The sequence below is a fragment of the Ursus arctos genome, unplaced genomic scaffold (genome assembly GCF_023065955.2).
Source record: "Ursus arctos isolate Adak ecotype North America unplaced genomic scaffold, UrsArc2.0 scaffold_8, whole genome shotgun sequence".
Classification (NCBI taxonomy): domain Eukaryota; kingdom Metazoa; phylum Chordata; class Mammalia; order Carnivora; family Ursidae; genus Ursus; species Ursus arctos.
Window position 1 is genome coordinate 69,842,779 of NW_026623100.1, and position 24,088 is coordinate 69,866,866.

At 42.6% G+C, this 24,088-nt stretch overlaps 1 protein-coding gene across 1 annotated transcript in view; it reads left to right on the forward strand.

Annotated features, from left to right (window-relative positions):
* The window catches only part of APOB (apolipoprotein B), a 38,430-nt gene extending 14,784 nt beyond the window's left edge, over positions 1-23,646 (forward strand). The window contains exons 16-29 of the mRNA XM_026519577.3: positions 361-552; positions 1,645-1,812; positions 2,507-2,718; positions 5,476-5,661; positions 6,492-6,613; positions 8,412-8,622; positions 9,821-9,996; positions 10,120-10,307; positions 10,783-10,928; positions 11,883-12,256; positions 12,766-19,962; positions 20,374-20,488; positions 20,593-20,776; positions 21,723-23,646. Coding sequence (XP_026375362.2) covers positions 361-552; positions 1,645-1,812; positions 2,507-2,718; positions 5,476-5,661; positions 6,492-6,613; positions 8,412-8,622; positions 9,821-9,996; positions 10,120-10,307; positions 10,783-10,928; positions 11,883-12,256; positions 12,766-19,962; positions 20,374-20,488; positions 20,593-20,776; positions 21,723-23,354 — 11,103 coding nt within the window. The 3' untranslated portion in view covers positions 23,355-23,646. The remainder of the gene's footprint in view (positions 1-360; positions 553-1,644; positions 1,813-2,506; positions 2,719-5,475; positions 5,662-6,491; positions 6,614-8,411; positions 8,623-9,820; positions 9,997-10,119; positions 10,308-10,782; positions 10,929-11,882; positions 12,257-12,765; positions 19,963-20,373; positions 20,489-20,592; positions 20,777-21,722) is intronic.
* The last annotated feature ends 442 nt before the right edge of the window (positions 23,647-24,088 follow it).

Consider the following 24,088-nt stretch of genomic DNA (forward strand, 5'->3'; position numbering starts at 1 on the left):
GAGAAAGGGGTAATCAGGGGAGAGGTGAAGGACAGACAATCGTCTGCTCTTGGAGAGCCCTAGGAATCCTGGCATCCTGGAGAACAGAGGTCCCTCTTACTATGCCTACATTCAAGTTAAGAACAGCATCAAGCACCCACTATCCCTGATAAGAACTCAGTTTCCTCTTTTCATCTCAATTTGGGGGAGCTATCTATCTTTCAGTAAAAGTTGGGAGTGATTTCAGTGGCTTCTCTATATGCCCACCTGTGTACTTATGTTTAGCCCATCATGGCTGCAGCAGATGGGCCCTACATCAGGACTCTAATGGTGTTTGACAATGCTGATATCTCATTAGACACTTTGTCATTAAAATCCCAGGACATGGTCAATGGAATTATGCTGAATGTTGAGAGGCTGATCAAAGATTTTAAATCCAGAGAATTCCCGGAAGCCAGAGCCTACCTCCACATCCTGGGAGAGGAGCTCGGCTTTGTCAGGCTCCATGACCTCCAGCTCCTGGGAAAGCTGCTGCTGAATGGTGTTCGCACTCTTCCCGGTATCCCCCAGATGGTAAGTGGGCCAAGCGCCATCTTGGCAATGAGATTAGCCCATGCCCTTTTTAGATCTCCCAGACTTCTTAAGATCCTGTCTCACAAACCAGAGAAAGTACTTGTACTTCCTTCATAGAAGCAGGTTTGCCTTGAATTTCAGAGAGGATGATTTGTGGATTGCAAAAAAATGGTAACATTTAGAAATTAGGTCTTTGGTAATATTACGTGTATCTTTTAAGGGCATCCATTTGTTCATCTGGAAAACAGTATTAAGTGTATCTCCCTGTATCTATGCTACAAGTTCCCTATATCTATGCTACAATGATTATGAAAGGATGTATTTGACAAACTGTAATCCACTACCTAAATAGGAGCTATAGTTTCCATCATTATTAATTTATTAATAAAGGAGAAAATATCCAAATATATTCCCTGGTATTTGATAAATAATAATATTGGCTTTAAGAAACTAGATTTCAAGTTATTTTCTAAAAATGTTATTAAAAAAACCCAATGCATACTAATATGTCCATCTCAATAGCTTGTTTTTTTTTAAATGGTTTTGGGGTGCCTGTGTGGCTCAGTTGGTTAAGTGGCTGACTCTTGGTTTCAGCTCAGGTCATGATCTCATGGTCCTGGGATCAAGCCCTCAGTCAGGCTCTGCGTTCAGCAATGAATCGGCTTGTCCCTCTCCCTCTGCCCCTCCCCCCCAAAATAAATAAATCAATCTTTTAAAAACGTGGTTTTATCATAATAGATTATATTTAAGTAAACCTTCATTTCCATTTAGACTCCAAATAACTGGAATGAATCCATGCCATCCAAGTCTGCTTAAAGCTCATAAAGCTCTGAGGCACAGCAATATTCTTAAGTGACTCTGGACCCCTAGATCAAAATGACATGGTATCTGTCTGGGGCAATTTCTTATACCCCGATCTGTTGAAACCAGTAATCATGCATTTTATCAAATACTCAGCTAATCAAAATTCGATAGTCTGTTCCTTTCTGGATAAAGAAGAACAATTATCGTCTAATATGTGGGAGGTTGCATTTCACAAATCCCACTTTGGTGACTCGTACTTGTAGTTACTGCCCTCTGTTGGATCTATAGATTGGAGAGGCCATCAAGAAAGGCTCAATGAGTGACTTGTTTCTTCACTACATCTTCATGGACAACACCTTTGAACTGCCCACTGGAACTGGGTTACAACTGCAAGTCTCCTCCTCTGGAGTCATCGCTCCTGGAATCAGGGCCGGAATGAAGCTGCACACAGCCAATGTAAGACCCTGTTCACTTCTTCATTCCTTAGGGTGTTCGTTTCCTCCACGATTGGTTTCTTGTACAATTTTAAAATGCGTGTAGTTCAAGATGAAGTACATCGTCGTCCTCACCTTATTCATTTTTATGAAAAACTTTAGGGGGGCACCTGGGTAGCGCAGTCGTTAGGCGTCTGCCTTCAGCTCAGGGCGTGATCCCGGCGTTCAGGGATCCAGCCCCACATCGGGCTCCTCCGCTGGGAGCCTGCTTCTTCCTCTCCCACTCCCCCTGCTTGTGTTCCCTCTCTCGCTGGCTGTCTATCTCTGTCAAATAAATTAAAAAAAAAAAAAAAAAAAAAAAAAAAAAACTTAAAAAAAAAAAAAACTTCAGGATTCCACTAGGAGGCTCCACCTTGCTAGCTCCTAGCAGTAAGGAGACAGCTGTTCTCAATAAATGAGGATTCCTATCCTCTTTTCATCCTGTTATGTTAACTTTAAGCCATTAACTCGGGCACTTCCTCGTGCTGGGTATCAGTGCAGTCTGGCTCTGAGGAACTAAGAACATGCCTTTTCTTCCTCCAAAGAAATCACAATAATGTTTCCCGAGGTGTGAGTGAGCCAGAGATGTTTGTCCAAGGATGGGGAAGGGCGGTTGATCTGACTGCACAGGGACTGAGGTATTTAATGAAGCTGAACAGTCATTCTCTGACTTACAGTCGCAGATGGAGCTGGTGACCAAGCCCTCTGTGTCCGTGGAGTTTGTGACAAACATGGGCATCATCATCCCGGACTTTTCAAGGACTATGTTCCAGATGAACACCAACCTCTTCCATGAGACAGGCCTGGAGATGCACGTTGTCTTTAAAGCTGGGCAGCTGAAGTTCATCATTCCTTCTCCAACGATGCCAGTCAAGCTGTTCAGTGGCCGGTAATTCCGTCTGCCAGATCTGACTAGCCAGTGTGAGAGGGAGAGTTGAAACTGGATCTGTAGGACTTGACTGCCTGAGATAATTCAGGGCCCCGTGAACTCGGGGGTGTGGGGGGAGAGAAGGTGCTGAATTAGCTACAGTTAACCTAGCTTAGACTCACCAAATAATTACAATTCCATCTACTGTCCAGGTTTTACCAAATTGACATTTAGGACTTAATGTTTAATCATTTGTTATTAGGTTATGGTTTTTTGTTGTTTGTTTGTTTGTTTTGAGAATGAAGAAACACAAACTCTAGAGAAATCGTCCTTGGGAAATGAACATTGTTTTCACAGGAAAAAAACCAGAGGACATACTAATCCGTGGTAGCTAGCTCAGTGGATAGAGCATGAAAGTCCTAACCTCAGGATTATGGGGTGCAGCATCTATGGAGAGCTCCATTTTCAATGATATTCTTAAACATTGATTTACCTTAGTTTCTATATTTCAGACACATTAATTTATTGATTCAAAAAGAGTAAAAATAGTATTTAAGTGCCTAATATACGAAGTACGTGGAATGAGATACACCTGACCTCCTAGCGCTTCGTTCGCAGGAAGGACATACATGAAGCAAGCCCTAAGTATCAAGTGCAGGCTGAGAGGAAACACTGGAGGACACGAAGTTCTGTAAGATGTAGCCTGTGGCACCCGCGGAAAGCTTTCTGAAGAAGTCAGTGCTTGAGCTGATACCTGAAGGCTGTCAGAGTTATCCAGACCAAGGAGAAAGGAATGAGTGTTTCCAGGCCAAGAGAAGAGAATGACTTGAAGGAAAAAGAATAGTTCAGGAGCTGCAAGAAAGTCAAAAACTCAGTATGGCAAAGCGCACACAGGTCATGGAGGGAGGTGACAGAGGCTGGCAAAGATCCGCCTTCTGAGCCATCGGAAGGATGTTGGACTCCTCTGAAGGCAGAGGAGTTTAAAGTGGGAGCATAAATAAAGCACGGCTGGTGCTGTAGAGGATATGCTCTGACTCCAGAGTGGGGCATGGATGGCCAGGGAGCATGACTGGAGACAAGGAGACTTGCTGGAGTCTGTCACACTCACATGCGGGTGAGAGATACTCATGGTCTGAACCAGACGAAGGCCAGGGAGGGTGCAGGAAGGAGCGAGCCTACTCCAGAAATTCTTGAGTGGAAACATGAGCACGGGTGATTGACCAGAAGCAAGGTGAGGGAGAAGACGAAGAGTGGTGGGGGTGCCTCTTGCTGGAACAGAGAGCGTGGCTGGTTTAGAGGAAGCTGACAAACTCGGTTTGGGATGTGCCACATTTGAAGTCCTGTGAGACCGCCGGTTCAAATATCCAGCTGGTAGTGGGACCAGTGGGTCTGAGCTCAGGAAACAGGCTGGAGCTACAAATACCAGTTTGGGCGTCATCTGCAGATAGAGGTTGTTGAAGTCAAACAGCAATTGGTGCAGGGGAAGACGTGATGGACTAGGACAGAAATGTGGAAAATGTGAATGTGTGAAGCAGAAGAGGAGAAGCAGCAAAGAGTGAGAAGGAGTGGTCAGAGATGCGGAAGAAGAGCCAGGGCTGTAAAGGGTCACAGACGCCCAAGAGAGGCCACCAAGGTGGATTGCCCCATAGGCAGCTAAAGCTGGCACTTAGGGTTCCAGCCCACCCCCAAGGCTAGCTTTTAGGGTACCCCTAAACCAAGGAAATAATACTGAGAAAAGAACATGATATTTCAAAACAAAAGCATCCTTGGATGAAATCAGGACATTGTTGAACTTTCTTGGACTTACTAATTTTTTTAAGTACATACTTGGGAGGAGGATTCTGTAGTCCTTTCAGAGGTTAGGGACTCTAAAGTCTTAATCTGGCCATAAGTGACCAGCTCTACCTAATGCCTCTGGGAGATCAAGGAAGGTAACACCTAAGAAGGTCCTTTGGAGTTTGGAGCGAGAAGGTGATTGGAGATGCTGATGGAGGCAGTCCTAGAAGCACAATGGTGTGCAGATGGGTTCAGAACACAGTTCATGAGAAGCGTGTTGTAAGAGTGGAGACCATGAGGCCGACAAGTTTTTTGATTGTGAGGGAGACACAATCTTGTGAAAGAAAAGGGTGTGGGTGTGTGTGTGTGCGCACATGAAATGGGAGAGGTGTGCATGATGGGAGAGGCATGCGATGAGAGGAGTGTGCGGTGGAGGAGGCATGTGATGGAGGCGTGCGATGGGGAGGTGTGCGATGAGAAGAGCGTGCAATGAGTGTGTGACAAGGGAGGTGTACGATGGGGAAGTGTGCGATGGAAGAGGCATGCAATGCGAGAGGTGTGCAAAGGGAGAGGCTTGCAATGGGAGAGGTGACTTGGACTTGTTCAATGCGGGAAAGAAGTGGAAAGAAGCCAGTAAAGTAAGAGTTTCACAGGAGGGAAGCAGCACACCTGAGTTCAGGGCCCAGTGATCCTTAGTTAACATCTGAGCCTGTTTCCCCTATAAAACAAGGAGCCCCCTAATGCCTGCTGTTCTGGGGATCACAGCAAACAAAAGTAAACAACTCAACGCAGTGTCTGAAACAGAAGAGTCACGGTGTTTGTTCGCTTTGTTGACGTTTGTACTCTCCGTTGTTTCTGAGTAAATCAGATAATCTGAGGTGTGGTGTGGGCAGAGGGGACATAGAGAGCAGGTTAAGGGGGGCAAATGTTGGCACTGCGACCTGCGACCACCACTTCAACTGGTACCTTGAAGGTAACTCCAGTTTTTTCTTTCTTCACCAGTAACACAGTCCATTTCATCTCCACCACAAACACAGAAGAGGCTCCATCTCTGAAAGAGAACACGGAGGGCTGGTCGGATTGCAAGCCTCTCTTTACGGGCCTGGACTTCTGTACCTCGAGTTCTCACTACACCACCACCACCTCCCCAGAACCTGCCTCCTTCTATCCGCTGTCCCAGGACACCAGGTCAGAGTTGCTCAGTGTCCCACCCTGCTTCTGCTCACCCTCTACATTATGGCCGCTTGGCAGAGTGAAGGAACATCTGTTGTGTGTTGTAAGAGGCCCTTGCCACCTGCCTTACACGTTTGCACCATCCTTTAATCACTTAAAATCATGCTCCTCTGTCCAACACACCTGAAGGGTACTTATATTCCTACCTAAACTTTGAGTAGGACTGAGTTTCTCCATAGGTGAGGTGGGGGGGGGGAGGACATTTCTGGAAGGTAAATCATGACCCCTAAAGGAAGCCTCAGCTCAAAAAATAAACCACCAAGGTGATACTAGCACTCTCCCTCCAGGGAACTAAAGCCATTGTCCGTGAGAAATATTCCTTTGAAAACATCTCTTTAGAGATGGTGTTCCCCTTTTCTCCCCTATGCATTAGATGGTGGAAGCACAGCACAGATTCCAATTTGCTCCTAATTCAGTGTCCAGGTTTCTGAGCCTCCGGACACATGAGCTGGACTTTTCCTGGAGCCCGCTGCTGTGTTCGAAGCACCAGCCATGATGGAGGGCTCCCTGTCCTCAACTCTCTCCACGTCCACTGCTTCTTCTCAGCCTTGCTGACACAACCAGCCAACTCCTGCTGTGCTTGTCCAAACACCCCGGGGTCTCCCCTGTCCTTGGGCTCTTGGAGGGACTGAAAGGGATCAGAAAGGTCCTCCTTAGGGACAAGAGACGATATTAAAATCAGGACGCTATTTTGGTTGCCATGGAGGCAGAGTTGTTTTGGGGGTGGTTAACATCATCACTGAAAGCTCTAAGATTGTGCACCATATACACTGTGACACCTTTAGACTTGAACTGGAACTGAAGCCCACCGGAGAAGTAGAGCTGTATTCTGCAAGTGTAACCTACGAACTGCAGAAAGAGGCTGGAGCCTTGGTGGACACACTGACGTTTGTAACTCAGACAGAAGGCAAGTATCCAGAAAGGGCTCCTCCATCTCTGCCTCAGTCTCAGGTCCAGGACTCACAAGGAAGACTGATTAATTTAATGTATTTAATAAATATTTACTGAATGCCTGAAAAGTGTCAGGCCACTTCTAAGAGCTGAGGCTAGAACAATAAACAGTCGTGATAAAGTCTCTGTCCACATTTACAACCAACAGCCAAACAAGTAAATATTCAGAATGCCAGGTTGGTGCTGGGGAGAAAAATAGAGCATAAAGGGATCTGGGGAATGTCTAGAGTGGCAGGGAGGAGGAAGACAGTGTCATTTGACATTATGAGGGAAAGTGTCACTGGTAAAAGAGCACAAAAAAAAGAGATTTGAAGGAGATAAGGGCATAAGCCATATGGAAAGAGTGTTACAGGCTGAGGGGCTCATTGGTGCAAAGGCCCTGAGGCAGCTATATGGCTGCCATGTTTGAGGAAAAGGAAAGAAGCTGGTATGACTGAAGAGGAGAGATCAGAGAGGAGAATGGTAGAAGGTGAGGTCACAGAGATAGAGGGAGGTAGGGGAAGGATGGGTTTGTAGGCCGTGGCAAGGACTTTGGCTTTTACTGTGAGTGAAATAAGAAGTCACTGGAGAGTTTTCATGATCTGATCTACGTTTATATTGGGGAAAGACTTTAGGGGAACAGGGTCAGAGAAACTTGTATATGGGATATTGCAATGATCCGGACCAGAGGTATGGGCTCTTTGGATTAGAGCTGTGGCAGAAGAGATCTAAGAAGTAGTTGGATTCTGGACATATTTTGAAGATTAAACTTCTCAGGATTTGCTGATAAGGAGGGTGTCAAGCGTAAGAGAAAAAATAGAATCAGGATGACCCTAAGCTTTTTGGCCTGAACGACGGAAGAGTGGACTTTCCATTTACCCAGATAAAAAAGGCTGGCGGAAAAGCAGGTTTTAGGGGACAGGGAAAACATAGATGTTCACTTCAGATGATTTTTTAATGTAGGAATAGTATGTCACAAAATTAAATGAGAAAAGGGGGGAAAGGAAAAGAGGAAAAGGGGGTGCATGCTGGAAAAAAAAGGTCACATACAACTTTCCAAAGGTGTAAAATGGGCACACCTGTGAATTGAAGAAAACCTAGGAATCTTGTGACAAAGGAAGGAAGTTTTTGGAGAAGGGGAAGCCGGGGCTGGGGTGGCTAGGAACCAGGAAGGGTGTCACAGGTAGGAGTCACATAGAGATGTCATGTCCGCCTGGCACCGCCTGGCACCGTCATGTCAAGCCTTTGTTGTTTCCTGACCATGCCAAGTGTTTTGCATGTCAGGCCTTTGCATTTCAGGTCCCAGTACCTGGAATGCTCTCCCCCAAAACATGGCATGGCTCAGACCTCTCTCCATTCAGGTCTCTGCCCACACATTGCCTTATCAGAGAGAACTCTGACCACCACACAGGAAGCAGCATCTCTCTATCCCTCTCTTTATTGTCTTCTTCAGTTTTACTTTTCTTCATGAAATCTAGTATCATCTGACATAAGTAATGTGCTTGTTTATTGTCTGTACACCCCCCACTAGAATGTAAGTTCCATGAGGGCAAGGACGCCCCAGTGCCAAGAGCAGTGCCAAACACATGACAGGCAATCAACAAATATTTGCAGACTGAACAAATGTGTAAGTTAGAAATTTAAGGTAAAATGCTAAACCGTGTCCTCATTTGAGCACATTGAATGCTTAGGATTTCTCTGCATTTTCCTCTCCTTCTTTCCTAAACATAGCTTCTGAATACACATGTCTAGATTCTCTTGTACACCCTTTTCAGGTGCAAAGCAGACCGAGGCTACTATGATGTTCAAATATAACCGGCAGAGTATGACTTTGTCCAGTGAAATCCAAATTCCAGATTTTGATGTTGACCTTGGGACAATCCTCAGAGTTAGTGATGAATCTGCTATGGAAAAAAAGTCTTACAAGCTCACTTTGGACCTTCAGAACAAGAGAATCACTGAGGTCACTCTCACTGGCCACATAAGGTATGGAAGGCTTGGGATGATCTGACCTGATGTCCTTTCTTCCTCTTTAGCTTTAAGGCTGACCAAACCAGGGTGCCCGGGTGGCTTAGTCAGTTAAGCATCCACCTTTGGCTCAGTTCATGATCCCAGGGTCCTGGGATCAAGCGCCACGTGGAGTCCCCTGTTCAACGAGAAATCTGCTTCTCCCTCTACCTCCGCCTGCTGCTCTCCTTACTTGTGCTCTCTCTCTCTCTCAAAAAAATAAATAAATAAGTCTTTTTTAAAAAATTGGAAAAAAAAAAAAAAAAAGAAAGAAAGAAAGGCTGACCAAACTAGGGGTATCTCCAGTCTGTGGTCCAAAGGGCAGATAGAGCCCCCAATATTCAGACCCTCTGCACAGTTGGCTCTTCCCACCATTCACTTACTGTTTTCATCAGGCACTGTACTAGGTGCTCTAAAGGAATTATCTCAGTTCTCATAATAAACTGCAACATAGATACGAGTTTCCCTGTTTTATAGAAAGAAAATGGTAGCTCGGAGGGGTTAAATAATTTGGCCAAAGCAGTAGAGCTAGTAAATGGTACAGTGGAATTTTAACAGTTTTTGGAAATCATTTCTTCCTCCCATACCTCCCTGGAAAGTCCTGAATTGGTGCCACAGTTGGCTTCAGAAGTTAATGAGCTCATTTTCGGAGCCATTCACATATCTAATTTTTGTCACCACAAATGACACTTCTTTTTTTTAACATTTTTAAAAGATGACATTTATTTATTTTTTAATAAGAATTTTTTATTATGTTATTCATCATACAGTACATCCTTAGTTTTTGATGTAATGTTCCATGATTCATTGTTTGCGTATAACACCCAGTACTCCATGCAATACGTGCCCTCCTTAATACCCATCACCGGCCTATCCCATTCCCCCACCCCCCTCCCCTCTGAAGCCCTCAGTTTGTTTCCCAGAGTCCCTAGTCTCTCGTGGTTCATTCCCTCTTCTGTTTACCCCCCCTTCATTCTTCCCTTCCTTCTCCTACTGATCTCCCTGCTACAATGGAATATTACTCAGCCATCAGAAAGAACGATTACCCAACATTTGCAGCAACATGGACGGGACTGGAGGAGATTATGCTGAGTGAAACAAATGACACTTCTGTTTGATCCTACGTATCTCCTTGGAATGGATAGTCATCAATGTCAAATGATTTTCTTTTCAATAGCTATGACAGAAGGGAAAAAGGCAAAATCAAAGGTGTTATTTCCATACCCCGTCTGCAAGCAGAAGCCAGAAGTGAAATCCTCACCCAGTGGTCTCCCACAAAACTCCTCCTCCTAATGGACTCATCCGCTACAGCTTATGGCTCGACAATCTCCAAGAAGCTGGTATGGCGTTATGGTATGTACGTCCTCTCCCCGTGCATGCTTCCAAGAGCAATGTGGACGTGAGTGCAGTGTTGAGAGCCACGGGTTAGGGGCTGACCTGGTACTATGGATGACTATTTCACATGTGTACTTTCAGATGAAGAGAAGATTGAATTTGAATGGAACACAGGCACCAACGTGGATACCAAAAAAGCAGCTTCTAATTTCCCCATGGATTTCTCTGATTATCCTAAAAGCTTGCACATGTATGCCAATAGTCTCTTGGATCACCCAGTTCCTCAAACAGACATGACTTTCCGGCACATGGGTTCCAAATTAATAGTTGTAAGTACAAATCAGTCAGTCGATAAATACATGGCCATAAGGACTAATTACATACTCAACCCTGAGTTAGGTGAAAGAGAGTATCCAAGATGGATAAGGTATGCTTCCCACCCCAGGGAATTCCTGGGGAGCAAACAAACATTCATGCATGGTTAGTTACCCAGCTATGCAAGGCTGTATGTGATAAATACCGAATAAATACTACTAAGCAAGAAAGTTTACTGTGCCTGGAATTTCAAAGGAAGCTTCAAGACCCTGGCTAGGAGTTTGACTATGTTATATATTCTTTTTATGAAATACAGGAAGAGATCAATGACTAGCATCCCAAATTCATGATTTTCTGTGATTTCTTTTCAATTTGTAGTGCATCATTCTGCTTAATGATTGACCTGTCAAGTATAGATGATCGCCTGATTTAATTGTACTTTGAGACCCCTCCAGACCCATGGCTCTAAAAGCTTCTTTTATTTTATAGGCAACAAACACATGGCTTCAGAAGGCATCTAGTAGTCTTCCTTATGCCCAGAATTTGCAAGATCACCTCAGTGGCCTAAAAGAATTGTACCTCCAGAAAATGGGATTACCAGACTTCCACATCCCAGAAAACCTCTTCTTGAAAAGGTAAAATAATAATAATAATAATAATTTCTTGAACCATGAAAAGTAAATGGAAGGTTTTTACTTAGCTTAATTTAGACTCTTTTTAAATTTACCTTTTTAAGGGAAATAATTGAAGCATCTTAAGGAGATTGATAACTCTCACATAAGCACAATGGCATTTTTGCATTATTGGACATGGGGTCTGAATATGAACACCAATCCAGTCAGAAAGAACCTAAGAAAGTAACTGGGGGATTCTAGTATATTCACACAAAGAGGTTTTATGCACGACAACCTGAATTTGAAAGCCATCTAGCTTTCCTCCATCATAAGTGAACTATCGTAATAGTCCACCATATGTGCATAGTACTGAAAAGATTACAAAGGGCTTTTAGGGATCCAAGGCCAGCTCTGTGAGATCAGCAGAAAGGGTACCATTATCCTCACTATACAGATAACATCACTGAGGCTTAGAGAGGCATAGACACACAACATCACCACTCAGTGGAAGCTTAAACTATAGCCCAAGATTACTGCCCCCCACACCACACTCTTTTCACATACCCAATTGTCTCATTTCAGTTTAGCAAATAAGAAGTATCAAGTGAGTCACATATGTGTAAGAGGCTACACTAGGTGCAATGAGAAGATAAAAACCAGATAAGGTGTCATCCTTCCTCCCAGGAAGAGCATGTAGGCACTGCCCACTGAACAAACTAATTATATAAGCAGAATTGAGGTGTGTTCTTTGAGATGGACATAAGGGACTGGCTCCTGGAAGGGTTTTGAATGGATTTGAGTGTTTGATGGGTAGAGATAAAAAGCACAATTCCAGATACAGGGAGCAGCATGGGGAAAAGACGGTGTGGGCTTGGGAATGGGGCACCTGCGCCACTGCTTGGAAGGTCGGAGAGCAGGGAACTTTGAGTTCTTGATGTCTGACTGTGGGGGCGTTGTCTTTGCTCTTCATTTTAGTGATGGCCGGATCAAATACACATTGAACAAGAACAGTGTGAAAATTGAGATTCCTTTGCCTTTTGGTGGAAAATCCTCCAAAGATCTAAAGATGTTAGAGACTATTCGGACACCAGACCTCAACTTCAAGTCCGTAGGATTCCACCTGCCGTCCCGGGAATTCCAAGTCCCCACTTTTACCATTCCCGAGTTGTACCAACTGCGAGTGCCTCTGTTGGGTGTTCTAGACCTCTCTACAAATATTTACAGCAATTTGTACAACTGGTCCGCCTCCTACACTGGTGGCAACACCAGCACCAACCACTTGAGCCTTCGGGCTTGGTACCACATGAAGGCTGACTCTGTGGTTGACTTGCTGTCCTACAGTGTGCAAGGTGAGCCGTGGTCAGGTAGCGGGTACACAGGGAGAATTCACTGCAGGCTCTGACGGGATAGCCTCCTCTGGGAAGAAAAAGACTTGGGTTTTCTTACTGATATTTAGAAGCCTATTCATTCATCCATTCAACTAATAGATATATTCATTAAACGTATAATATGTACCAAGCATTCTACTGGGGCAGCAACAGAGAAAGCAGACAACTAAACTGGTAATGAAAATTCAGCATAGGAGGTGCTATGATAGGATGTAATGGAAAAGTATAAGGCGCAGAGAAGCACTTGATAAGGGAACCCAATAAGATCTGTGGTGGTCAGGGAAGGCTTTTGCTGTCAGACTTCATGCTTGTGTTATGGATGGAGGAGAATGTTGCACGACTAACCCAGATCAGGGGGACTTTATTTATTTTGGGGAGGAGGTGCTTTATTACTGAAAGGCTTTCAACATAGAAATTGCTATGGGAATTTATTATTTAATTTAACTAATGTGTTCCAATTTTTATGTCAGGATCTGGAGAAACAACGTATGACCACGAGAATACGTTCACATTATCATGTGATGGGTATCTACACCACAAATTACTGGATTCAAATATGAAATTCAGTCACGTGGAAAAAATTAGAAATAATCCAGCCTCAAAAAGTTTGCTGACATTTAATGCTTCTAGTGCCTGGGGACCTCAGATGTCTGCTTCAGTACATTTGGACGCAAAAAAGAAACATCATTTGTATGTCAAGGAAGCCAAGATTGATGGGCAGTTTAGAGTCTCTTCATTCTACGCTGAAGGCACATATGACCTGTCTTACCAGAGGGATTCTACCACTGACCAATTAAGTGGAGAGTCCAACCTGAGGTTTAACTCCTCCTACCTCCAGGGTACCAACCAGATAACAGGAAGATATGAGGATGGAGCTCTCTCCTTAACCTCCACCTCGGATCTGCAAGATGGCATCATTAAAAATACTGCTTTCCTGAGATATGAGAACTATGAGCTGATCCTGAAATCGGACACCAATGGGAAGCATGAGGACTTTGCCGCTTCTAACAAAGTGGATATGAGCTTCTCTAAGCAAAATGCATTGCTACGTTCTGAGTATCAGGCTGATTACAAGTCATTGAGATTCTTCACCCTGCTTTCTGGATCACTAAATTCCCATGGCCTTGAATTAAATGCTGATATTTTGGGCACTGACAAAATTAACAGTGGTGCTCACAAAGCAACACTAAGGATTGCCCAGGATGGAATGTCTACCAGTGCGACTACCAACTTGAAGTATAGCCCTCTGGTGCTGGAGAATGAGCTGAACACAGTGCTTGGCCTCTCGGGAGCATCTATGAGATTAACAGCGAATGGCCGCTTCAGGGAACACAATGCAAAATTCAGTCTGGATGGAAAAGCTGCCCTCACAGAAGTATCATTGGGAAGTGCTTATCAGGCCATGATTTTGGGTGTCGACAGCAAAAATGTCTTCAACTTCAAAATCAGTCAGGAGGGCCTGAAGCTTTCACATGACATGATGGGATCTTATGCTGAGATGAAACTCGACTACGAGAACAACCTGAATATTGCAGGGTTATCGCTGGACTTCTCTTCAAAACTTGACAACATTTACAGTTCTGACAAGTTTTATAAGCAAAATGTTAATGTACAGCTACAGCCCTATTCTCTTGTAACTACTTTAAAAAATGACCTGAAATTCAACGCTCTGGATCTGACCAACAGTGGGAAATTACAGCTAGAACCCCTGAAGGTGAATGTGGGTGGAAACATAAAAGGAGTCTACCAGAACAATGAAATAAAACACATCTACACCATTTCTTATGCTGACTTATCAGCAAGTTATAAAACAGACACCGTAGCTAAAGTGCAGGGTACAGAGTTCAGCCATCGGCTCAACACAAACATCGCTGGGCTAGCTTCGGCCATCGACATCAGTACAAACTACAACTCGGACTCACTCCATTTCAGCAACGTTGTTCACTCTGCCATGGCCCCATTTACAATGACCATCGATGGACATACAAATGGCAATGGGAAACTGAGTCTCTGGGGAGAACATACTGGGCAGCTATATAGCAAATTCCTGTTGAAAGCAGAACCTCTGGCCCTTACTTTCTCTCATGATTACAAAGGATCCACAAGCCACCATCTCCCGTTGAAGAGCACCATCAGTACCGGTCTTGATCACAAAGTCAGTGCCCTGCTTACTCCAGCTGAGCAGACAGGCACCTGGAAACTCAAGACCCAGCTGAACCAAAATGAGTACATCCAGGACTTCGATGCTTACAATGATAAAGACAGAGTTGGTGTGGAGCTTAGAGGACAAGCCCTGGCTGACCTCACAATGCTAGACTTCTCGATTCAAGTGCCATTTTTACTCAATGAACATACCAACATAATTGATGCTTTAGGGATGAGGGATGCTGTTGGCCAGCCCCAAGAATTCAGTGTTGTTGCTTCTGTAAAATATGATAAGAATCAAGATGTCCACACCATCAACCTCCCATTCTTTGAAATCCTGCCAGAATATTTTGAGGAGAAACGAATGGTAATTATAACAGCACTGGAAACCATACAGAGAGAATTGAAACTCATCGATGTTGATCAGTTTGTGAGTAAATACAGAACAGCCTTGGACAAGCTCCCACAGCAAGTCGATGGTTATCTGAATGCACTCAATTGGGAGAGACAAGTTTTGAATGCCAAGGAGAAACTAACTGCTCTCGCAGAGAACTATAGAATTACAGAAAATGATCTACAAATCGCGTTGGACAATACCAAAATCAGCCTTAATGACACACTGTCTCAGCTAAAAACATATGTGATACAATTTGATCAGTATATTAATGATAATTATGATTTACATGATTTTAAAACAGCTATTGCTAAGATTATTGATCAAATCATTGAAAAACTGAAAATCCTTGATGAACATTATCATATCAATGTAAATCTAGTAAAAACAATCCATGATGTGTGTTTGTTTATTGAAAAGACTGACTTTAACAGAATTGGAAATAGTACTGCACTTTGGATTCAAAATGTGGACGCTAAGTATAAAATCAAAATCCAGATACAAGAGAAATTGCAACAGCTCAAGACACAGATTCAGAATATAGACATCCAGCACCTTGCTGAACAGTTAAAACAACAGGTCGAGGCTGCTGATGTCAGAGATCTTTTACATTGGTTGAGAATTACAATTCCATTTCAAAGAATAAGGGAAATTATTGAGCATGTCAAATACTATGTTATAAATCTTATGGACGGTTTTAAAGTAGCTGAGAAAATCAATGCGCTTGGAGCCAGTTCCCATCAGTTAATTAAGATGTATGAAATAGACCAATACATCCAGGTTTTAATGGATAAGTCAGTACAGTTGGCCCACCAATATAAGTTGAAGGAGACTGTTCAGAAGCTAAGCAGTGTCCTACAACAAGTTAAGATAAAAGATCACTTTGAGAAATTGGTTACATTTATTGATAATGCTATCCAGCAACTTAAAGCATTGTCTTTTAAAAAAATCATTGAACAAGTAAACAGATTCCTTGATATGTTGACAAATAGATTAAGGTCATTTGATTATCACCAGTTTGTAGATGAAACCAATAACAAAATCCGTGAGGTGACCCAGAGACTCAACGGTGAAATCCAGGCCCTGGAACTTTCACAGAAAGCTAAAGCACTGGCACTATTTGTAGAGGACATCAAGGCCACGGTCTTAGTCCATCTGGAACACCTAAAGGGCACCCAAATAAACCTATTCTTCGATTGGTTGCAGGAAGCTTTAAGTTCAACATCTTTAACCTACATGAAAGAAAAATTCCGAGAGATCCTAGAAGATATACGAGACCGGGTGTATCAAATGGACATTCAGCAGGAAGTTCAATGGTACCTGTCCCTGGTCGGCCAGGTTTACAGCACGCTTGTCACTTACATTTCTGACTGGTGGAGTCTTGCTGCTAAGAACCTCACTGACTTTGCAGAACAGTATTCTATCGAAGACTGGGCTGAGAACCTGAAAGCCTTGGTAGAACAAGGGTTCACTGTTCCTGAAATCCAGACCACCTTCGGAACCATGCCTGCCTTTGAAGTCAGTCTCCGTGCTCTTCAGGAAGCTACATTTCAGACTCCAGACTTCATAGTCCCCCTGACAAATCTGAAGGTTCCATCCATTCAGATCAACTTCAAAAGGCTGAAAGATATAGAGATGCCGTCCAAGTTTGCCACACCAGAATTTACTGTCCTTAATACCTTCCATGTGCCTTCCTTTACAATTGACCTGGTAGAAATAAAAGCGAAGATCATTAGAACCATTGACCAAATGCTGCACGGTGAGCTGCAGTGGCCAGTTCCGGAAGTGGACCTGAGGGACCTGATGGGGGTGGACACCATTCTTGCTAGCATCACTCTGCCAGACTTCCATTTGCCAGAAATCACAATTCCAGAATTCATAATCCCAAATCTCGATTTTAAAGATTACCAAGTTCCTGACCTTCACATACCAGAATTCCAGCTTCCCCACATGTCACACACACTTGATGTCCCTACTTTTGGCAAGCTTCATAGCATTTTGAAAATCCAGTCTCCCCTTTTCACATTAGATGCAAATGCTGACATTCAGAATGTAACAACTTCAGGGAACAGGGCAGAGATCACAGCCTCCCTCACCGCCAAAGGAGAGTCCAAATTAGAAGTTCTCAATTTTGATTTTCAAGCCAATGCACAGCTTTCAGACCCTGAGATTAATCCACTGGTTATGAAGCAATCCATGATGTTGTCCAGCAAGTACCTAAAAACAGAGCACAAGAGCGAAGTGCTGTTTGTTGGAAATACTATTGAAGGAAAATCAAGCACAGTGGCAGGTTTACACACAGAAAAAAATACGGTGGAGCTTAGTCATGGTGCGCTCGTCAGGATAAACAATCAGCTTACTTTGGACAGCAATGCAAAGTACTTCCACAAATTGAACATTCCCAAACTGGACTTTTCCAGCCAGGCTGAGCTGCGTAATGAAATCAAGACCCTCTTGGAAGCTGGACACATAGCATGGAATTCTTCTGGAATAGGGTCGTGGAAATGGGCCTGCCACACATTCTCAGATGAAGGAGCACATGAATCACAAGCTAGCTTTACTATGGAGCGACCCATCACTTCCTTTGGATGGTCTAATAAGATCAATAGCAAACACCTAAGATTAATCCAAAACTTGGTTTATGAATCTGGCTTCCTCGACTTTTCTAAATTTGAAATCCAGTCACAGGTTGAATCCCAACATGTGGGGCGCAGTGTTCTAGCTGTTAAAGGCACAGCAAAGCTTGGAGAAAGGAAGGCAGAGATAACTGGCAACCATGATGCTCATTTAAATGGAAAAGTTATTGGAACTTTGAAAAATTCTCTTTTCTTTACAGCACAGCCATTTGAGATTACTGCATCCACGAACAACGAAGGGAATTTGAAAGTTAGTTTTCCACTAAAATTGATAGGGAAGGTAGATTTCCTGAATAATTACGCATTGTTTTTGAGTCCTAGTGCCCAGCAAGCAAGTTGGCAAGCAAGTGCCAGGTTCAACCAGTATAAGTACCATCAGAATTTCTCTGCTGGAAACAATGAGAACAGCACTGAGGCCCACATAGGAATAAATGGAGAAGCCAACCTGGATTTCCTCAATATTCCTTTGACAATTCCTGAAATGACTCTACCTTACACAACATTCACAACTCCCCAGGTGAAAGATTTCTCCTTGTGGGAAAAAACAGGCTTGAAGGATTTCTTGAAGACAACAAAGCAATCATTTGATTTAAGTGTAAAGGCTCAGTATAAGAAAAACAAAGACAAGCATATCATCCCAATTCCTTTTTATACAAAAGATTTCCAGGTATTGAGTACCCCAAATGATATTTTCATTCCAGCCATGGGCAATATTACCTATGACTTTTCCTTTAAGTCAGGCATCATCACACTGAATACCGTTGTTGGACTATATAACCAGTCAGATATTGTTGCTCATTTCCTAACTTCCTCTTCTTCTGCCACCGATGCACTGCAGTACAAATTAGAGGGCACCTCAAGTTTGACAAGGAAAAGAGACTTGAAGCTAGCCACAGCTTTGTCTCTGAGTAATAAATTCGTGGAAGGCAATCATGACAGTACTATTAGTTTGACCAAGAAAAACATGGAGGCATCAGTGACAACATCTGCAAAAGTCCAAATTCCCATTTTGAGAATGAATTTCAAGCAAGAACTTAATGGAAATACCAAGTCGAAGCCTACTGTCTCTGCATCCATTGAATTAACGTATGATCTCAATTCCCCTGAACGGTACTCTACTGCTACAGGGACAGTCAGCCACAAATTCAACTTGGAGAGCCTCACCTCTTACTTTTCCATTGAATCATCGACCAAAGGAGATATCAAGGGTTCAGTCTTTTCATGGGAATATTCAGGAACTATTGCCAGTGAGGCCAGCACTTACTTGAATTCCAAGAGTACTCGGTCTTCAGTGAAGCTGCAAGGGGCTTCCAAAGTTGATGATATTTGGAACCTTGAAGTAAAAGAAAATTTTGCTGGAGAAGCCACTCTGCAACGCATCTATGGCATCTGGGAACACAACACGAAAAACAATTTACAGCTAGAGGGCTTCTTTTCATCATCTGGAGAGCATACAAGCAAAGCCACCCTGGAACTCTCCCCATGGAAAATGTCAGCCCTCATTCAGGTCCATGCAAGTCAGCCCAGTTCCCTCCTTGAAATCAATTACCTTGGCCAGGAGGTGTCCCTGAAAGCTAACGCTGAGAACCAGAAGGTCAGCTGGAAAAGTGAGGTCCAGGTTCATTCTGAGTTCTTCCAGAACAACATACAGCTTTCCAATGACCAAGAAGAGGCACGCCTTGACATTGCAAGTTCCTTAAAAGTGTCCCTAGGGTTCCTCAAAGATACTGTCCTTCCAGTTTATGACAAGAGCTTATGGGACCTCTTAAAGCTGGATGTCACCACCAGCATTGATAGGAAACAGTATCTTAATGCTTCAACTGCCTTTGTGTACACCAAAAACCCCAATGGCTATCATTTCTCTGTCCCTGTGCAAGAACTGGCTGATAAATTCATTATTCCTAGACTGAAACTAAATGATCTAAATTCAAGTTTTGTCATACCTACATTCCAAGTCCCATTTACAGATCTTCAGGTTCCATCCTATACATTTGATTTTAGTGAAATAAAAATCTACAAGAAGCTAAACACTTTGCCATTTGTCCTCAATATACCAACACTACCCCAAGTGAAATTCCCCAAAGTTGATGTGTTAACAAAATATTCTGAACCAGAAGACTCCTCGGTTCCCTTTTTTGAGATAACTGTGCCTGCGTCTCAGCTAACTGTGTCTCAATTAACCGTTCCAAAAAGTATTTCAGCTGACAGTGCTGTTGGGTATCTAAATGAGGTGGCCAGCAAGATTGCAGACTTTGAGTTGCCAGCCATTACCATACCTGAGCAGACTATTGAGATTCCTTCCATTAAGTTCTCTGTACCTGCTGGAATTTTCATTCCATCCTTTGGAGCACTGACTGCACATTTTGGAGTGGCCTCTCCCCTATATAATGCTACTTGGAGCGCTGGCTTGAAAAACAAAGTAGAGTACTTCGGAACATTCCTGAATTCCACGTGCAGCTCAACCATTCAGTTCCTGGAATATGATCTAAATGGTAAGAAAATGTCCTGACTCCTCTTCTATATGCTCTACATTTGCAATGAGAGTTGTGGATAAATAACTGCATATTTTTGTGATACTGGAAGCAAAATTACTCTCCATAGCAAAATTTTAAAAAGAGAGAAAGAGAAAGATATATTCCCCACATGTAAAAACCACCCTGTAGAAAACCTACTGACATTCAAGAGGAATAGATTCAAAGAAAGTATATTTTTTTCTCTGTGATGATCTTAGGACTAATAATGTCTCCTTCTAACTTTTTTTTTTTTTTTTTGGTTAAACATGGACTGCATGTTTCAAACATGTAAAGCCTTTAATTAAGATAGACTTCTCCTGGCTTTCAGAATGAAACTACTTATGTCCTTCAGTTATTAATCTAACGAAATATAACATTTCTCCTCTACAGTTGTGGGAACACACAAAATCGAAGATGGCATGTTAGTCTGTAGGACGAAGGGAACATTTGCACACCGTGACATCAGTGCAGAATATAAAGAAGATAGCAAATATCGAGGACTTCAGTATGGAACTTTTATGGAAATCTCATCTCTTTTCAAATCATTGTGATTTTTTTTTCCATCTTCATACACCTTTCCTGACGGCTTATTTGCTTTTCTGCTTCCAGGGACTGGAAAAAAGAGATTCGCCTTGACATCACCAGCCCAACATTCACTGATGTCCATCTGTACCACCAACTAAGTGAGAATAGCCTCTCCTCCTCTGTGGCCTCCCCAGCCATAGGCACTGTAGCCTTGGACTTGGAGGACAATAATAGTACCTTAAAATGGAACCTGTACTATCGCCCTCAGGTGAGTCCTATCTAATGGGTTACATACCCCAAAAACGGGTAGAGAATTTGGGAAGATCAATTCAATTCAATTCAATGCAAAGTATTCTCTCAAGTCTTTCCCAAAGTAGAGGAAACCAAGCAATGAGCAGGTTGAACTTTTTCTCTGAGAAACTACTCTCCAGAATGTACTACAATAATTTCATTGATTTTAATTATTGCAGGCACACATGACATCCTATTTCCACTATTATTTTATTACTTTATGGCAAATTTAGAATGATGAGGGTTATGCCTCATCACCTAAATCATGAGCAAACTCTGCTGAGTAGATTTTTCAGATAGTGGTTTCCGGAGTTTCTGAGGCTTCAAAATTCTTCCCCACAATAGAAGCATTAGCTGAGATATGCCAAATTTCTTTCATGTACTTTACAAGCTCTGCCAGGGCCGAATCAAAGATGCCATTAGTAGAGAAGAAGAAGCAATCAAGTTCTACTATGAAAGTTTGTCACACGATTGGAGAATATAATGGCTCCTGATACTGGTATTCCTGATTCTAGCAGATCTCTGCTAGATGGGCTCTGGATTTTTTCCTTTTTGCTACTTCTCCTTTCTCTGAAGTATCTTCTCCTGTCTCTTCCTCCACTTTCTCCTCCCCCTGCCCATCTTCCTCCCCTTCTTCTAATCTTCAGTCCTAGGAAGGCCTTAATGGTAAGTGTTACTGTGTAAATGCCATGCATAATTTTATCCTTCCTGGGGCATATGATAATGAGGAATTAACAACAGTGAACTTGTTTAACCATAAGACAAACACATGAACTGACATATGAAAGATAGATTCCCTTCAGAATATGAAAGATCCCCTGATCTTTACTTTTAACTGCTAATGAAATTTTAGTGTAGTATATTATGTAATCAGGATAATTGAAAACATGTTCTTTTCATCCTTTTGTTTTGTTTTATTTTAGTCCTCTCTAGATAAAAAACTTAACCTATTCAAAACTGAGTGGAAGTATGAGGAACCTGGTGAGAAACATCAGATCAAAGTCAGCTGGGAAGAGGAGGCAGCAACTGAACTACTAAGCACTCTCAAAGACAATGTGCCCAAGGCCACAAGGGTTCTTTATGACTATGCTAACAAGTACCACCAGGAGCACACAGGACTCAATCTGAGAGATGCTTCTTTAAAACTGAGAGGAAGTCTGCAGAACAGCGCTGAGTGGGCCTATCAGGGTGCCATGAGGCATATTGATGAGGTGGACATAGGGTTCCAGAGGGTAGCCAGAGTCACCACTAGAACCTACCAGCAGTGGAAGGACAAGGCCCAGGATCTGTACCAGGAACTGTTACTGGCTCAGGGAGACCAAGCTGATTTCCAGGGACTCTGGAATGAGATGTTTAATAGAGTAATAGGAGTTACTCAGGAATACAATATCATAGTCAGTCGTCAAATTGACTCATTGATTGATTTCCTGAAGTTCACCAGATTCCAACTCCCAGGAAAAGCTGGGACATACACTAAAGATGAAGTCTGCAGTGTGGTCATGAGGGAAGTAGGGCAGGTGCTGTTCCAGGTATATTCAAAAATCCATAGCGGGTTAGAAATACTGTTTTCCTATTTCCAAGACCTGATGGAGAAATCTGAATTAACCAAGGACCTAGAAATTAAAATTCCTTTTGATTCAAAGAGATTTAAACTAATAGATGTAATCTCAGAGTCTGGGACAATGTTGGAACATTTTTCGGAAAAGCTACAGGATATATTTAATAACCTTCGGTCTCGCAATACTACAGAGATGCTAAGGGATCTTCAGAGCTATTTACAAAGAACTTCCCAAGAGATAGAAAATGATATTCAAGTCCTCAAGAGGATAAAATTTCGTTCTCTCATTGATCATATTCAATACAATGCCAACGGAATCTTCAATGAATCTATTCCATATGTTCTTGCACCCGTGGAACTTATGTTTGGCAAGTTTAATAGATTTGTTGAAAAACAACTTCATGAAGCTTCTCAACAGTTACAGAAGCGCCATCAGATCATAAAGGATCTTCACAAAGAATATGTTGATCCAAGTGTGGTCAGCTGGACAGGGAGGTTTTATGAACTTGAAGAAAAGATTATCAGCTCACTCAAGAACCTAATGGATGTCCTTAACGACGTGCACGCCAGTTACACTGTCGGTAGTATTTACTTGGTTTCCCACATCTCAGATCAAGTTCAGCAGTTTGTGCAGAAAGATATCCAGGAATACCTTAGCATCCTTACTGATGCAGATGGAAAAGGGAAAGAAAAGATTGCAGAGCTTTCTACCAGTGCTCAGGAAATAATTAAAAGCTGGGCCATTGCAATGAAGGAAATCATTTCTGATTACCGCCAGCAGTTCACATATAAACTACAGGATTTTTCAGACCAACTCTCTGATTACTATGAAAAATTCATTACTGAGTCCAAAAGATTGATTGACCTGTCCACTCAAAAATACCACATGTTTCTGAGATATATCATTGAATTACTGAAAGAGCTACAATCGGCCGCAGTCAACAACATGATTCCCTACATCAAGGTTTCTCCGGGAGAATTTACTATCACCTTGTAATTGTTTATAGAAATTCTCATCATTCTTCTGTTCCAATTAAACTTTCATATAGTAGGGAGAAGTTCAAACTGTACGTATTGATGTAACCACACACTGAGCAAGCCTTATGGCAAACAGCTGGCTATAGGCAGAAGCACATACGGACTGGATCTGCACTGAAGCTGGCATCAGATCTCTGAAGGTCTCTCAACTCTGGGAAATAACATTTTCTTGCAAATTAAAGAAAATCAGGATCTGAGTTATTTTACTAAACTTGGAGGAGGGAAAACAAATAAATTAATTCTTTATTGCATATCATAGCACTCAATTTGATTCATTCATATTGAAAAATAGCAAAATGAGGGTATTGATTCAAATGTCTGGCATTTCAAAACTTCTAGAAGAATACACACTGAGTTTAGAGTAATAGAATAAAAGAGGAAAGGGAGAATTTGAGGAGGGAAATATTTTGCCACATAAAAGACAAAAGAGGTAACTGATATCAGGGATTGTATTTGCCAAGTGAAAAGGAAGAACTATTTGCAAAGGCTTTCACATGATTTGATCCCAAGGAGCAACTTACTTGTCTTCATATGCCACAGAGTCTTCCTCACCCGCAAGTCTACCCTCGTCAGGCAAGGCGCTCTGTTGGGCTCTGAGATAAACCAACAGGCTCTTTATTTCACCCAAGCCTGCCAGGAATGGAGAAAGGATGACTGGGAAGTCCTGGCCCTGAGGGCTTCATGATAATAGGG